The sequence below is a fragment of the Schistocerca americana genome, chromosome X, assembly GCF_021461395.2.
Source record: "Schistocerca americana isolate TAMUIC-IGC-003095 chromosome X, iqSchAmer2.1, whole genome shotgun sequence".
Taxonomy (NCBI): domain Eukaryota; kingdom Metazoa; phylum Arthropoda; class Insecta; order Orthoptera; family Acrididae; genus Schistocerca; species Schistocerca americana.
Window position 1 is genome coordinate 826,051,586 of NC_060130.1, and position 18,752 is coordinate 826,070,337.

The window sequence follows — 18,752 nt, forward strand, 5'->3', positions numbered from 1 at the left end:
CACCATGTTCAATGCTGTGCAGTGAATGGTGCACTAGAAAACACTTGTGCTTGTGTCAGCACCATACTCTGTCATCAGATCTGCCACAGATCACCATCTATCCAGCTTCAGAGAGCAGGCAAGCCTCAAAACCCTATGTTCTGTGATGAGGTACGGACGTCCAACTTCTTGTCACCTACTTGTGGTTTCAGCATGCTCCAACTGCTTTCCATAGATGCTCACAACAGTAGCATGCAAACAGCTGACCAGTTTCACTGTTGCTGAGATGCTCACTCCCAAGCACTGGGCCACAACAATCTGGCTTTTGTCAAAATTGCTTAAGTTGACAGATTTCTGCATTTTGCCACTTATTGTTGCTAGAATGGTTGCCCATTCATCTCGCTCCACTCGTATACTTCTCTTACCATGCCATGTGCCCTCAGTGCCACCAGGCAGCATACAACCTCACAGTGGGCAGTGGTCATTGCATTTTGGCTCATCAGTGTAAGTATACTTCCAGATGCAGATCTACGAGTAGATTATACATGAAACCTTGAAAAATTCCACAGTCAGATCTGGATTAAGATCTTTCATAAAATGTTGAAAAGGTGTGGCTATGTGTAATGGTAATAAGTTGATAACTCCTTCAAGACCATTTCAAAACAGCTGGAAATTTTTGAATTCTTTGCAAGTTTGTTATAAAATTTGATCCCATGCAGTAGGGGGGAGTTCTGGATCAAATTTTATAACAAACTTCCAACCTAAAAAAGTTTGAGTGCAAGCTGCTGTGAAATTGCCTTGAAGGAGTTTCTTACCAGTAAATGTTTTTATAGTATTAAAGAATTTATTTCAGGGAAGTGGAATACTTTTATTTGTACCAACATTATTTATAAGCATAACAGTATTTATAAGTACCAGTAATCAAGGTACATAGTTTTTTTGGTTATTCATTCCACAATGTTATTACAGGAATGTAAAATATGTCCACAATCTGAAAAAAATCATGTATTTGTCTCTGGAGAATAAATGAGTAAGTAAATAAATAAATAAATTTATAGAGAAACTTTGCCATTTGAAGCATATTCCCACGATCTGTGAGGTGTACAATGTGGTGTAGTGCTTAGCATTGCTACCAGATGACCCCTAACCATCAGCCATTATTTATTATTTAGTATTATCATTTCTGGAAGGTTCTTGAAATTTCTTTTGTTTGTAATGTTTGTATATTCTGCAATACTCAATGTTTGTTTGAACAGTATCACTCTCCATCCAAGAGTTGAGTTCTCTTCTATCCATATGTTGGTGTTTGTAAAAATGTGCTTTCAGCCCTAAGTGTTGTACTTCACTGACAACTTAGCTTTCAGATTTGGACTTGATTCCAGTTATGACATGACGACGTTTGGTGGACATACCATGTACTTCAAAACATGTATACCACTGCGGCTCCACTTAGGAAACATAAAATCCAAATGAGCACAAATCATTCTCAAGATCCACATGTTCAGGAAACCAAAGGTTAAAACAGCAACAGGACAGCTGCACATTAGGCATCCATCAGTGTTTTCAGAAGTTGCTGGTCAGAATCCAATGACCTGACAAAGGATTTGACCAAGTCACCAAATAAAACAGGTGGAACAATATGATGTGTTTGACAAAGATGTAATTTTACTTGGATGGCACAGCCCAGCAATAATTTAAGTACATCAAAGAGAAGCTCATTAGCTGGGACCGACTGACTTGGAGAAGACATTAGGTGACAATTGGAAGCAAGTCACCTTAACAGAAGAACAACTGAAAAATGGGGCCCATAGTCATGGGGAAATGACATCGTCATACATACAAAATGTTTTTGCCCTGTGCCACATTTTGAATCCGAATACAACAGAAGCCAAGTTCACACTTGATGAATTCCTCAATTGTTCTTGCATCCTTTACCAGAAGAGCTTTGTACATCTCTTCTGTGAATTCTTTCATCAAGAAATATGACCAACTCCAGAAAATGGATCTATGGTAGATACATCAGTTTATGGCAGCCAGAACGCTTGGACAGAGTAAGCCAGATATAGTGGCTGACCCTATACATCAGGAGGTAATAAGAAGATGTTAAAGAAGAGATGTATCAATCTTTAATACCAATATCTTTTACCAATTGAATGGCCAGGAAGAGGAGACTTTGCCAACTCAGACTTATGCTGCAGCCATCAAACAATAACGTAGCATCTGACCAATGGAGGTACAACCAACTCCTCTGCCAAGTATTCACCTCAAAAAAGGACAAACATTCAGAGAACAACACACAAGTACGTTTCTGCAGTGTATGGCCTGGACACACTATATGCAACTGCAGAGATAGATGACTACTTTTGATGACTATTATACCACAAGACATCAATCATCACACCAGTCAATTCACATCAGTCAATGTCAGGTGACCGAAGTCAGCCTGTGGCGCAAAGATCATTGCAGTACCATGGACAAGATCACTCACCAATATGGTGTATCTATCTTCTTGCACCATACTGAGGTACCAGCCGCATGCCTAGCACACAAGCTCTGGAAAACTACCTGAGGTGAGTCCACAACAGGTGAAAATCCTCCACGGATGACGGTTATCAAAATGTCAGGAAAACTTTCCAATGTCGTCATCGATGACCAATCTGTCCGGCTGCTAGCTGATTCAGGTTTCTTTTTGTGTAATACTGAATGCTTATCATGTCAGTTGAAGCAGACTATGTTCCATGATATGAAAGTGATCAAAATGAAGGACACAACTGGGAAATATGTCCAGCTGACAGGAACATGTATCGCAAGAATAATTGTTGATAGTAGAACACAGACCTACAAATTTGTCATCTTAGCCTAATGCAGTTATAATTTAATTCTCAGCTGGAACTTTTTACAGCAGGCTGTTCCAGCTCGTCGGCTCCGTTGTGAGCCGCGGAGCGGTCCCTGCTCCAGGGAGCCGTGTCGCTCGCTGTGACCATTCAAGTGGGCCGGCACGCCGGCACGTGGCATGGCTGGCTGAGGCAGGCGGCAAGGCAAGCGTTTTGATGTGCCAGCTGCGTCTTACAAGATCGACAACCTCATACTCTTAGCTGCTAGGACGTGATGACATGCTACACCAGTAAATACCCATGTCCAGGAAATAAATAAGAAACAATGGTTTTACAAGAAATTGCATACTAAATTTATTGGGGCTCTGTAGCTTCACATTTTCTTTTCATTACAAGATCAGAAATATCAGGCGTCAAAGTGTTCGCAGCGTTAATGCGGAGGATGGCCTTCATTGTTGCATCCTGAAGAAATGATCGTTCCTTACTTTTTACTCTTTTCATTGCTGAGAGAAGCTACTCGCAACAATATGTGGATCTAAACATGCACATGATCTGAGCGGCACTGTTGTGAAGCTTTGGAAATGTTTTTTTGCTGTAATGAACGATACCATCATGAGAAATCCAACGTGTTGTACTACCTCTCTTTCAACGAAGTTTAATTTAGCAAATCAATAATCTCCATTTGAAGTGACGATGACAAGTCATTGGGGGAAACTGAAAAAGAAGTGCTGAACACCTTAAGTTCCATTTCAAACCAGTGAGGTCTTGGAATCGTGTTTCAAACGACGTGATGAGCTGCTTTAACTTTGCTTGGTAACCGCAGAAAGTAGTACCTTCAGGTAGTTTTAATGGAGCAAGACGATTGAAGAACGTTAAATGTCCATTACTCATCTGCCTCTCAAATAAACGTAACTTTTCCATGAAAGCTTTGATCTGGTCGTGCATGTCAACGATTAGTTGCCCTTTGCCCTGCAATGACAGATTTAAATTATTCAGATGCGTAGTTATGTAAGCTAGGAACACCAGGTCTGATATCCATTTTGTATCTTTCAGACAATGCATTTCTTCCCCTTTCATTTTGAGAAAAAGGGATATTTCTTCACGAATGGCAAAGAAAACATCAAGAACTTTTCCCCGACTCAGCCAAAGAACTGTACTGTGGTAAGGTATATCCCCATACTCCGCTTCCATGTCTTTCAGGAATCCTTTGAACTGGTGATGATTCATACCGTGACGCAGCACAAAATTCACACACTTTGCGACATCTTTCATTACGCCACCTAGCTCTACTGTTTCAGCGCACAGTGCCTCTTGGTGAATAAAACAATGAAGAGTCAAAATGTCTTTCCCGAATTCGTCCCTGAGTTTATTTTTCAAACGAAGCAAAACCCTGGTGACGCCCGATCATTTGTGGTGCACCGTCTGTCGCTACAGAATGGAGCTTATCCCACGGAAAATTCATATTGGCCACTGATTCACAAACCGCTTCAAAAAGTCACGTCCTGTTGCAGTGTAATAGAGTGGTACCACATCCAAGAGTTCTTCAGTTACTTGCAGCTCCATGTCGACACCACGCACAAAGACTGCAAGCTGAGCACAGCCTGATTTGTCGGTGCTTTCGTCAAGCATTAGCGAAAACGCAACAAAGCTCTCCGCCTTTTTCCTGAGCTGTGTCTCTAAATCCGCTGCCATGTCCAGGATTCGAAGAGACATTGTGTGCTTCAACAGGCAAACTCCTTCAATTGCCTGAACCTCCCTTGGAAACAAACATTCTGCAACTGCTACCATGCACGATTTTACGAGTGGTTCCACCGTAAACGGCTTGTCACAGGTCGCAATGATGTGAGCGACCCTGTAGCTTGCTCGAATTGCAGATTCAGCAGTGTTTTCTCCGCTCTCCTTCACTTGAAAATTATAAACGCATTACAGAACACGAACTATGTTGCCTGTTTTGATACCCTTGGTATTACGAAACCGGTTTTAAAATTACGTCTCCTGGTATGTCGTTCTTAAGCCTGGCTACCAGTTCTCTGTGTGCAATGCCATCTACCTGATCGTAGTGCTTTGTGTGAAGACGTGTATATATGTCGTTGTTTATTGTACCTCTTCGCAGAATTAAATATTTTACGACATACAAGACACTGCGGACGGCCGGCTGGAGTGGCCGAGCGGTTCTAGGCGCTTCAGTCTGGAACCGCGCGACCACTATGGTCGCAGGTTCGAATCCTGCCTCGGGCATGGATGTGTGTGATGTCCTTAGGTTAGTTAGGTTTAAGTAGTTCGAAGTTCTAGGGGACTGATGACGTCCGAAGTTAAGTCCCATAGTTCTCAGAGCCATTTGAACCATTTTGAACACTGCGGATGACCATCCCTCTCAATGAATAGGAAGGTATCCCCCAATAGAGGTACAGGGTTCCCGCAGCTAGTCACAGCTGTCATTGAACACGGATTATTGTGTCAGTTGCGGCTGCATGCGGCCAGGCGGCAGTGAGTTCGCTTTCCCCCTCCATGCGGCTCCGAGCTGCCGCAGTGAGTGCTCCGGAGTGCTCCGGCTCCCTGGGGCTCGGTTGGAACAGCCTGTTTTACAGGCATCACAAGCAGTCACAAAGTGTGGAAGATAAGAGCTCTAGATTGACAAAGCCATTCTAACAGGCACACACATCAAAAATTGTTCTGAATGGTGGTTTGCTTTTGAAGATGATGTTATACCACCATCATCAATGAGACATGTTCCAGTCATCAATGTGGATGCTCAGTTAATCTGTAAATCTTTTATCAGTTGTCAAAAGCTACTGGGGCTCACAAAATATATCTACATACCTGCAACAATAATAAACACAACATGTGGTCAAGGACTTTGGATCACTAATTATCATAAGCAGCCACAATTCATCCATATCGGTATGTGCACTGAAACAGTCCAGGATGGCCAGCTAAGAGCCATCAATGAAGAATCATTCTCTACTCCCACCACAGACAACACAATGGAGGAAGCAACTATCAAAATGCCAATAGGAACTGGCCCACCCAGATCTGGAGTGGCAAAACAACAGTTTTAAGAGGCCAATGGGAAAACACTGCACCACCATTGGGGTTCATCCACCAATTAGCCAGCACTCGAATACGATGAAGCTGGCTGAATAAGAGATAATACAGGAGGAAATGAAGTTGCTGCAGAATGACATTACTGAATCTTGAGTGTGTCGTTGCTCCTTTCCTGTGGTCCTACCAAGCAAGATGGTGCAGTGGCTAGCACAATGGACTCACATTTCGGAGCATAATGGTTCAGATTCACATCTGATCATCTAGTTTTAGGTTATCCACAGCTGATTCTCCACCCACTCCTTTCTAATCTGAGTTTTTGTTTCATCTCTAATGACCTAATTGTCAATGGAACATTAAACACTAATCTTCCTTTCGTCCTGTGGTTCTTATCAAGAAGAAGGAAGCACATAGTGTTTCTACGTCAACTGTTAACAGACTCTCACACATTGATTACACCCTCAAAGTATATCTCAATTATGGACATGCAGTAAGGCTATTGGCAAATCAAGGTTGACAACTCTGACCAGGAAAAGACTGCCTTCATAATTTCTGGCAGTGATTATGAGTTCAAAGTTATGCTGTTTGGACTATGTAACACTTAAGCCACCTTGAGTGTATGGTAGACAACTTGCTTCAACACCTTAAATGGATGATGTGTATTTGCTACCTGAATGACATTGTCATATTTTCAAAGTCATCTGAGGAACATCTAAGCTGCCTGACAACTCTGTTAACGTCCGTTCCAACTGCAGACCTCTCCCTGACTCCAAAACAGTTGCCCAAGAAATGAAAATCTTGGGACAACTAGTTAATGGTGATGGAGCCTCTTCTGATCTAGAGAAAATCGGAGTAGTCACAGATTTTCCAACTCCTCAGTACATTAGTGATGAGAGATGTTTTCTTGGAATGTGCTCATATTATCCAGTAATTCATAAAGGGCTTCTGTACCAAGCCACATCCCTTGCAAGAACTACTACAGGAAAATGGCAAATATTCCAGGCACACAAAAGATCTTTCACTATTCTTAAGGAGGCTTAAACATCTTTTGCAGTCATACCATTGTACAAAAACTGTGCAAAGTGACAATGTCACAATGATGCTAGCAATTACAGTACAGATTCAGGAAGGTGCTGAAAAGGTGATAGTTTATGCTTCAGAGTACTGTCTAAGCTCAAGATGAACTGCTCTACAATTGAGAAAGAGTTCTCTGCAGTTATTTGGGCCACAATAGATTCCAGCCATATTTATTTGCCAAACCATTTACCTCTGTAACTAACCACCATTCATTATGTTGGTTGGCTAGCCTAAAGGATCTGTCAGATGGACTGGTGAGATGGGCACTGATGCTTCAGGAGTGCAATATCACAGTGGTGTACAAAAATGGATGCACATGCAATGACACCAACTACCTTTTGAGACTGAGGCAGAACTCAGCAGCATGGATGAAATCTCAATCATGACACTGCTGCAGAACAGAGGCAAGATCCAGCACTGCTGAAAACCCTACAAGACTTGAAGGAGGAATTGGCCAAAGGTGAATTAAAGTCAATAAACAGAACATTGTATTAGAGGAACTATGATCCAATTGGGAGGGGCAGAGAAATGACTGCTCGTCTATGGCCAGTTATCCTGAAGTTTTTCCATGATGCTTCAAAACTTCTGGTCACCTGGGATTTGAGAAGACTCTAGATATATCTGATGCAGGTACCACTGGCCAAGTGCCCATCAGTTTGTAAGACACACTGTCTGCAACAGTGAGGAATTCCAGCAATGGAAGCACATGCTGCAATTACCTCTGAGGTACCTGGTACCAAATCTACCAGCAGCAGTCCCTTCCACCAAACTGAAACTGACTTCTTGGGGAGGTTTCCAAAGTCAACAAACAGGAATAATAGACTGCTCTGACTGCTTCACCCCTCTCAGCTGTCACAAAAACTGTGTAGACTGCTGAAGTTCCACAAATTGCAAGATTACTTATAGAAAACATCATTTTGAAGCATGGAACATCCTGAGTGATGATCTCTGACCGTGAAAAACTTTTCCAGTCAAGACTAGTATCAGAGTTTATTTCATGTTGCAACATCGCTTACAAGATAAGTGCCTACTACCCACAGATTAATGGCCTCACCAAATGCTTTAATATGGTATCTTCATTATGCATAATTGTGAATGGTGGGGATGCAGTTGCATATAGTAATAGCAATACATAAAATAGCCTCAGGCTGCAGTTAAGATGTTACAAGTTTTATTGCATGATTGATTTCAAGACTTTATGCCTGATCTTCAGTTCTCATTTCGTGGCATGGAATATACGTATCTTCATTACCCATGATATTTATTTTGATCATGTACTGAAACTTGTAACACCATAACTGCAGCCTGGGGCTATTTTATTTATTGTTACTACTGTAACATATTTGGTGCACCCAACCCACCAGGCATGGTAGCTCACAGAATGGCAGGTGGCCGACACCAAGCCTAGCATGTTCTATCAGCGTAATCTAGTCTATGTTCTGTTTGCTGTGTGGTCAGATTTGCATAAGTCCATGCCTGGGCACTATACAGTGAACATCAGTTGCGATTCTGCTGTTGGTTTATTTTTCTACCATTATGTGGTGAAACTTGTGCAGGTATGTGCATTTGTTTTCAATTTATCATTATTTACCTATAAAACAATTATTTCCAGCATAATTATACACAAAATTCATCTTCAACAGAAAATAATTTCCTCCTATGTCCTCACCTGTTTTGAGGCATTTCTGTAAAAATAAAATTTGTGTGTAATTATGGTGACAATAATTTTTTATAGATAAGGAATGATTAATTGAAAACAAATGCACTTACCTGCATAAATTTCACCACAGAATGCTAGAAAGATAGACTAACAGCTAAACTGCAACTAACATTCACTGCAGAGTGGCTAGGCTTGGACTGAGGCAAATCCGACCCACACAGTAAACAAAGCATACTGTAGACTAGAGAGTGCTGATAGTCAGAACGTGATAGGTGTGGTGTGCGCCACCTGCTGTTCCCCAAGCTACCATGCCTGGCAGGTCAGGGGCACCAAACAAATCAATGCTGCCCATTGTGACATTAACATGGACCACAGTGAAGTAAGATATCACAGGCTTCACAACATTCTTTCTGCTCCAGAGGCTGCAATGATAATGGATACATGTTCCCATTTCAACCAGATGATATTTAGAATGAGTACATGAAACACCTCACCAGTAGGACCAAACAAGCAAGACAGCTGGCTCACGTACAAACCCAAGAAACCCAGGAGAAGGGCCAAGAATACTGTAATGCCAAGCACTGGCCAGTGAGATATGGTCTGGGAGACTTGGTATCAATTTTTATGATTATGTGGAAAGTGAATCTGTCAGAAAATTTACTAAAATGCTACTTTGGGGCTGTATAATATCTTTCATTGCTTCTTTGATGCCACATACGAAGTTGACCAATACAAACTCCCTTCCCATCGAGATGACAAAAGCACAGATATGTCACCCACATCCTCTGTACAAAACCCTACTATAGTCTTGAGGTGCTGATCTATCATGGGGGATTTGCATTCCATGATACTTAAAGACTTGCTCAACGACTGCAAAGGTTTGATGGGAGGGGCTATTTTCAACACTCATTATAGTGAAAAGGAGGTGGCAACACTACCAGAAGGTGAGGTTCCACCAGCACTGTCATACACATGACCTTTGACAAGATCTAGATCCAGGGCAGTGTAGTCAGCTCTAATAAGAACTTCTGAAACAGTGACTTCTCATTGCTCCAGGAGAGGGAACAAATGCATGAGCTGTATGGCATACAGTGCAGTGCAGTGGTTAGCATTGCTCGCTAGCGCACTATGGGTCGCCAGCTGAAACTCAAGCACCAGCCATTTGTAATTTGGTATTGATAATTTCTGAAATTTTCTCAAAATTTCTTATGTTTGTACATTCTAAAATTTTGATGTCTGTCTAAGCAGTAGCATTCTCAATACGGGAGTTGTGTTCTCTTCTATCTGTATGATGGTGTTCGTAATAAATGTACTTTCAGTGCTAAGTGTTCTACTTCATTGACAACCTTGCTTTTGGATTTGGATGCAATTCTTATTATGACATGACAATATAATCAACTTCTTTTAAATTCTACATATGCTATTAATTGTAAGATAAATAACTGTTTTTCATAAACCAGTAAAAAAAAGTGTTACACCACCTGCAAATATATAAACATGCATGGCTTGGATTCATAGGATACAAGGAATGAATAATATGGCTCATGAAATTACAAAAATAGCTTTACTAACAAACAAACAAAAAATCACCAAAATGAATGATGTCTGTTCAGAAATGAATGCCTTTGCACATCAGAGAAATAAAAAACTGTATTAAATGTTTTGCTCTACTTTGTGCATTGTGATATGCTAGAATATTCCTTAGCATACTGCCAGCAGGTGATTGAGGCACTCCTAATCAAGTACACCCCACTCTCAGACAGTGACCCCTCTGACATCATCCAAGATGTTTGCAGGGTTATTACAATGATGTACTGCACATTTCAACTGATCCCAAGCATGCTCAATCGGGTTCATTGTAACAAATACCACGAAGCATTTCTTTCAGTAAATTCCTTTATTACCCTTTAGCTGAGTTGTTGACAAGCAAATTCTAACATACACACTTTGCAATAACAGCTGCTTGTTATCATGAATAAATTATGTGCAGCTTCTGAGAACCAATACCCACACAATGTGATAATAGAAACGTTGATCGCCAACAAAGCCTAACAGGTGCACACTAGGATGATGTCCATAAATTTCAGTGTGGCAAGGATCAGGGAGGATAAGTAATAATACAATACTACAGTCCCATGAGTCTGGCAGCTCATGGGCAGGCTGGGCACTCATAGGCAGTCCATTGATGAGCAGCAAGGTCCAATAACAACACAGTCCTTTGAAGTGATGAGCTCATGGGAAAGTCACATGCAGATCCTGTGGGGTGGTTCCCTTGGGAGCAGCTGACTGAAGTTCAGCATCACTCAGGGCTCACAGTGAGGGCAAGACTACATCTCAGCAGGCAGTGGCAGTTTCAGGCATCAGGTCTGCATTGGGGACACGAAGTGGCTGTCAGTCAGTCAGAGCCCAGAGTACAACTGGCTCTCAGAGGATGGAGTGCTGACTTAAGTAGGCACCCGCAGCATACTACACACACAGTATCATGTGGACATACATCCTTGATGATGCGAATATGGTCCTGCAACTCCAGTGCCATGTACCACAACCTGCACACCCTGTAGTGGCATAGCATGTGCCCCCAAACGCCATGGCAGCTACAGGAGGGTTCACAGCAAACAACTCAGTGATTCTTCTATCAATAAATATCCTCTGATGTGATGCAGGGGCCACACCTGGTCCACAATATCCATTACTGCAGTGGCTGAATATGCAGGGATGTAGTCCTGCATGCACCACAATTCCTACCTCCAGGAGGGTGGTGTTCACCAAGTGGCCAAAGTGTGTTCACACATCATCATCATCTCAAAAGCTGAACCCACCACTGAAATGTTGACTGGAGGGCTATATAATAAGCTGGGGGATATCATCCCCATAGTTTGCAGCCTCCAAATTATCCTTGATAGAGATTAGAGGCCTCTGACAGACATATAGGATACTGAGCCAAAACGTGATGTTGCTGAACCCATGAGACTGCATGCCTGAGATGTGGATCAGTACCTAGAAACCTGCACACAATCCTACAATGATCATCAGGAGTCAGACAATTCCTGCCCTCATCGGTGAAGAGAACCCACTGACACAGATCCAGGTTCCATGCCTAATGTTTCACTACCTGTCTTCTTCACACTCCATCATGGTGGGGATTTTGTACTCTAGTTTGTAATGGATGTTCAGAGGCTAAATTGACTGCATGGAGTCAGTTGCTTATTGTATGACTCAACACAGCCCTCCAAATTACTCCAAAAATCCTGAGTGTAGCTCTGTTGCATTCTCCTTTGGGTCTGTACGAGCCATAATTTATGTGTAGCTGACATCAGCTGGCGATTTTGAATGAGGACGTCCAACAAAAGTTGTACATTCTATGATTTATGTCTTGCGGCAATGTTTATATATCTGTATCATGTTCCCGTGGTGTACACAAATACAGTGGGCAATTTCCCATTGTGACAAACCTTCTTGCCATAAAGTGAGAATGTGTGGATGGCCTGAGCTTGAAATGACTTTCTGAAGCATGTTGAAGACTGAACAGTGTATAAAAATGGCACTGTATGCTCTACTGATGTGCACTGATGTTTTTAGCTCCATTACACAAGCGGCTCTACCTAATTATTACCTGCGGTCAAAACAGTACTGACAATGAGCTTCCCATTCAAAATAGCAAAAATTGTGCAAGTCATGAGGATCCTAACAAACGTTTTTTGAAGAGCTTAATTTTGTTCATGTACTAATAAATTATCTACTTTCGATGAAAATTATTTTCTAACAGGCAACTTTAATGACACAGAAGTAATATTTTTTTTTTGTAACAACTAAGAAATTACAGTCTATACTCATACCCGAAACTGTAAATCCAACATCTCTATTTGATCCGGTTTCTGCTCGTCATCAGTATCACAGAATTGAAGTTGTTGTACATACTGAGACAGAGAAGTCTGACTGATGTTAGTCTCTCCACTTTCAATAGCTTCAAGAAGAGCATCATGAATAAATATATATTGTTCTTCTGTCTGAACCAAGAAGTTCCTCTGAGTACGGATATGACGTAAAAAGCCAAATATGTTAACTTCTCCCTTTGCTTGTATCTGTTTCAGCATGGCATCGAGAACTATGTATGTACCAGTTCTACCAACTCCAGCACTGGAAAGAAGAAACATTTATTATTAGGTTATTTTACTGTATATAACTGAAATTACAAGAAATTGACTGAAATATGTGACATTAATAAAACAAAAGAAACTCCACCATTATCACTAACACTAAAAACACTAAAATTTGATTTACAGATGGAAAGCTTTTGGATTTCAAGGATTTCAAAAGTTCTCAAGTAGAAATTTTTTTTATTACCAATGAAACAAACTGAACTGCCAGTTTCAGCATAAAAATATGTAATTTCTGTCATTATTTTAGTGGTTTGGCCACACTGTCATGCATTCTAAACTTTTATTTAGTCAGCTTTTGTGAACCTTTTTCCCTTGCAGTGATTAACAGCTTTATTTTATCCCATATTCAATATACAGCTCCATTAAAACATTCCATTGATGATTTGAACCCAGTGTGGATTGCAGCTGTAGCATAGCTTTAAGTACATCAAGAACTGAATGGTGTGTTTTTTTATTTACCTTCCCATCAATGGACCGAAGTTTTGTTTACACCAAATCAAAAATACTTCCTTGCATGAGTTGCAGATGAATATGTGTTGGTGGGATACAATGAAGGATATTATACCCATCCTTAGAGAGGCAGCAAGTTAGGGAACTTACAGTACTAAAGTATCCTCATATATTAATTTTACTTTGTTCTCTTCTCTGAAAGTGTGTAACAACACTATGAAATAAATAAATTTTTACATCTGATGCACTCACAATTCAGAAGTCATGTTAATCATCTTATTAATAATTTCACCATAACACTTAAGTGATAGCATTTCACAGTGTCTCTACATTTGTGTTTGCAGAAAATCTCAAAAGTCCACTTATTACCTACAATGGACAAAGAAACAATGAAATACACAGATCAAATGAAACACAGTACTTGGTGAAGGTTCCTAACCCTGCAATAAGAACTGTAGAAGTCTTGGTATTCAACCAAGCACACTTTCAATATGGTCCTGACCAAAGTCATCCACAAATGGAACTATCCAAGGCCAAAGTCTGGCTGTATTTAATACTGAACAAGTGTCACAAAATTAACTCTGAATCATTAAATCTCGCATGTGGTCACACAAACTTCTTTTGCTTCTGGAAAGGTACAAAAGAATGCTGCTAGTAAACAATAATATACAGCTTCTATTTCTCTTCTGCAGCTCTATATGTGTAAGTTTAACAAGGACTTTCAGAGTGCAGTACAAAGTGCACGTACAAACTAGTTCTCTGTAATGTATAAAATTCTGAATGGAATACAAACAACAGAATGAGAAAAAAAAGTGAGCTGAGCAGATGGCAGGTATATAAACAAGACCATAAGCAAACACACAAGCAGAGCTACATTCTCCCACTCCTGCAACCTGCCTGCAGTGAGTGAGTGTCTGGAACAGAGCAGAGGGTTGAAAGAGGGAATAAAGGCTCTCCTTGATTATGAGATTTATGGAGTATGGTGTGCAAATAAATGAATGGGTGTGAATGGTAGGGGAACAGAGAGACAACAGGAGAGTATGACACGAATACAAGGGCAGACAAATGTTGCCCAGGTAGAGTTGACAGCTAGGACTTACAGAGCCTGCTGAGATAACATTGTGGATGAGGATACAGAAGCTGACAAACTTAAAGCAAGTTTCAGAGGGACGCACAGCAATGTCAGAGAGCAGTGTGAAGCAGTTGGGAGATGGTCTATTTGTAGCTAAGAAGTTTAAAACAGTTATTTCACCTATAGGCTGTTGAACTAGTTGTTTGAGAAAATTGTCTAAGGATATGTTCAGTATTACTTCAAACAGCTGTTTCGCATTACCAAGCAGTTTTTCCCATTGATAGAAGAAAATTATAGTCACTGCCTATTATTGCTACATGCACAAGATATTTCCATGCTACTAAGTTTAGGCAATCGTTGAATGGCAACTGGTAGAAACATATGATTATTAATACAGACCCACAGAACCTGGTAGCTCTTGTCCATTAAGTATCCAGATGAATTCGTTTTGGATCTCACTAGGCCTAATGTTTCCGCCTGTTAGAATAAAGACTTCACAATGTGAGGCCCCTAATCTATCCTTCCAATACACATTTCATGTTTTGTTGAAAATTTCTTTATATTATACTTAAGGTTTACCTAACTTAGTTCCTAGCATGTCATGGGACCTGAATGTTCTAGATGTTAACAACTATTACTTTTCTTGTCCTATGCATTTCATACCTTGTCTGTTTGTCAAGACTGGTAAAGCATGTGCCTGCAAACTGAAGGACTGGATCCTGGTTGGAACACAGAATATTTCAGTCTGGCTTTATCTAGCACCCATCTCTTGATGACACCAAGATTCACCATGAACAGCATGTGGTTTGTATTCAACATTAAACTGTCGGTCCTCTTTCCATGGTAGAATTACTGGGACAGGTAAGGGACACACAAGTTGCTGAAGTAGCATCTAATTGAAATATTTGCACCAGGCCATTGAGTAAAAGGGGATTATTGTTAATAATTGGTTTACCTAACATTTGTTTTTATACTGGGATATCAATGTTTTGCCTTAAAAAAGTGCATTCCACATGCAGTCAGGTGTGAACTGCACACCTTGGGCCATGCAGAGTGACTCTGCAAGTCTCCAACCTGTAGTTCAGATCAAAGAATCTCCAGCCTCATCACAGAATTGATAGTCTTTGGTTTAAGCTTTTCAATCAAGTGCAGATGAGAAAATCCAGAGCAGTCCTCAGAACAATGCTGCAAATAGACATCTATATTGACACTGTCCAATTTAGGTTGGCTGGCCTCATCATTTCTGTCTGTCTTCACAGGAAAAACTGAGAATAGCGGCAGATTCCAGGCACTAATCTGTTAGTTAGAAGCCATTTTCCACATAAAACTAACTCTATATGTGGTCATAACCTGTTAGACACCATCGAGTGACCATCTGGCACTATATTGTGATTCTCTGAGGACCATGCTGACACCAACTGCAGTTGGGAATTTTCACATCACATTTGTGATTGCCAGTACATCACCTGCAAAATTTTCAGTGGGCATATGAAGACAGCTGACAACTGCCAATTCATCTTCATCATCAAGATCAGCTCTACAGCATGGCCCCACAGAGGACATCCCTGGTCATATCTGTTTTTGAACCTAGCTAATGAGAAATAAAGAATTAAGCCAAAAATTAGTTGTTGCTTACTTTGAAACAGAACCACCTTAAAAAATTAAATTAACAGCAATGCATAAACTATATAGAACAGTTGCTGAAAGTGACACTGCCGACTAGTGCTGAAGCTTTGGGATCTGGCACACACCTGACTGGTGACATGAGTATAAAGTTCGAATTTTACACCAAAAACCTAGAACATCTGATCAAAATATAGCTCAGAGAAGAATATTTGCCTGTTGTATTTTGAAGTATTAAGTACAATGTAGATGGGATTTGTAATGATGGAATTTAATGAAAGTCATGTTCCAAATGAATATCACTCTTGTTCTTTATGACTTCCTCAGAGTACAAATTTCTTCTGGAATTATTTTCAATTTGTAGCAGTCTTGGCTTTCAATGGTAACAACAGTAACCCATCACATCATATTTGCAGTTCATCCTGCACAGTGTTCTGAAATTACTTTTGGAAAATGGTACTGAATTGTTTATGTCTTGGGCTACAATGAGAAAGTGAATATATCCACAGGCATGTGTACTGTAAACAGGTTACCAGGCAACTGTCACATACTTCCCATTTTTAAATGATGCCCGAATATGCTGTCAGGGGCCACTATGTCTTGCACACATTTTGGAGTGTCACATTTGACAAATGACAGACATGCTGATATTTGATATCATTTTTAACATACACCATAACAAGCAGCTGCTAAGTCTAGGAAGTTGTAGAGAGAGATGTGGTGCATTTATTTTAAACATGTCCGGGACTGTGTTGCATCGTCATGACTACACTATCATACATTCGCTATGTATGGGGGAAAATGTTCATAGTGTGGCACATTCCACTTATTCCCTAATCTGGATCTAGTGCCAAATAATCTTATAGGGTATGTTTTTAATTATCAAATTATCATGCTATCATTTAAGAAATATTTTGCGCATAAAGGACTATTTGTAATGGACATAAACTAATTAGATAATACACAAATTCATCATTTATATACTGCTTCAGTCACTTTTTACTTGTGATATAATGTTCTTTCTGCATCACTGTCTACCAAATAGATGACACATGCATGTGTCACAGATACATTCCACAACATAAAATCTTCTTGGCACACCTCACGATGGCATGACCATTGGAACAGAGAGAAGTGTTTAAAATAAAAGTAACTGAATCAGTAAATCCTTGATTTTTGTATATTGGTTTGATTATTGCTCTTCAGGAGTCAGTAGCAGTGAATTATTGATTTTTATTAAAACATTATACTGAGTAATAGGTCAGGAACACACATACATGTGTCTCTGATCTGATAAACTCACATAGAAATGGCTTGATTGCAGTTAACAATGGCATCACAAAATACCTGTTTTCTTCTATTTTTTTCTACACTTTTTACCTGTATAATAATTTAATTTGTATAGATATCATCAGTATAGTGAACAGATTTTGCTATACATGATAGATAGTGTTTTTATACACACCTGCAATGAACTATGATAGGGCCAGCCTCTGGTGGATTGGCAGCTGATGATTTTTTAACAAAGCTAAGCACAGGTAGTGGGTGATCTGGTGTACCATGATCAGGCCAGTTTGTGTAGTGATACTGATACACAAGCCTCTCACACAGGCTGTGCTTCTTCTTCTTTAGCTGCAAATGCATGAAAACAAGAGAAAACATGTTAATATAATCATTGTACAACCAATATAAGAGTTACTACAGATTTAAATTTGATTTTGGCACACAAAGGGATAAATTATGCTGCCACATAGTCTTTGGTCATTTACCAAATAGCATTAAAAGTCTGACAGATAGGCAACTAGCATTTACAAACAAATTAAAAGAATTTCTGATTGACTACTCCTTCTATTCAAAAGATGAATTTTTATATATGAAGGAGCAATTGATGTAAAGAAATCTTATGTTAAACGGACATGTTCCACATCATCACAAAATACCATATTCATGATTTATGGAACAAGTATTAATGTAATGTGATGTTATCAGTTACTCACATAATTTAGTTTGTTGCCTGTTCCATAAACCATATGCATGTAGTTCATTATGATGTGGAACATGTTGATACATTGCAAATAAATTGTATACATACACCACATATTTCAGTGGCTGCTCTTAAACTATTTAACACTACATTATCAGAGAAAGTAATGCTTTTATAATAGAGGGAAGGAGTCATTTCAATTTATCTGTGTCTAATTTATATATGAGGGTGTTCTGAAAGGTTGAACCTTTGAATTTTTTATATGATAACTCTTAAGGCTTTTTAAATAAAACAAATGTTATTAACATTCTGAATCATTGTTCTTCATGTCTACATATTTGCAGCTCTCTACCATTTCAGGGCTCAAAATTGTGGTATGTAACATGGTAGTGTGTAAAATAACTATGTTGGTGTGTGAGAAACAGTGTGCGATAATCAAGTTTCTAACTGCAGAAGAGTTCATTCACACATGGAGCACCCTCACCTTCAGCATTACAATGCCAGACCACACACTAGCACTGTGACACTTGCAACAATCTGACGCCTTAGGTTCACTGTCAATGATCATCCTCCATATAGTCCCGACTTAGCCTCATATGGTTTTCATCTGTTTCCAAAACTTAAAGTACATCTTCAAGACTTCACTTTGATAGTGCTGAAGTGGTGCAAATAGATATGAGTTTGTGGCTCTGTCAACAAAGTCAAACATTCTACGCTGATGGTGTCAACAAACTTGTTTCTTGTTGGAAGAAATGTGTTAATCGCCAGAGTAACTATGTTGATATATATTAATATGTAGAAATGAATAATGAAGTTTTAGAATGTTAATAATGTCTGTTTTATTTAAAAAAGCATTAAGTGTACTCACACA

The 18,752-nt window shown here is 39.8% G+C and overlaps 1 protein-coding gene across 3 annotated transcripts in view; it reads right to left on the reverse strand.

Annotated features, from left to right (window-relative positions):
* The window catches only part of LOC124555084 (tyrosine-protein phosphatase 99A), a 490,245-nt gene that overhangs the window by 34,765 nt on the left and 436,728 nt on the right, over positions 1-18,752 (reverse strand). For all 3 annotated transcript variants that reach the window (XM_047128877.1, XM_047128878.1, XM_047128879.1), the window contains 2 exons: positions 17,363-17,529; positions 12,429-12,729 (listed from right to left, as the gene is read on the reverse strand). In XM_047128877.1, coding sequence (XP_046984833.1) covers positions 12,429-12,729; positions 17,363-17,529 — 468 coding nt within the window. The remainder of the gene's footprint in view (positions 1-12,428; positions 12,730-17,362; positions 17,530-18,752) is intronic.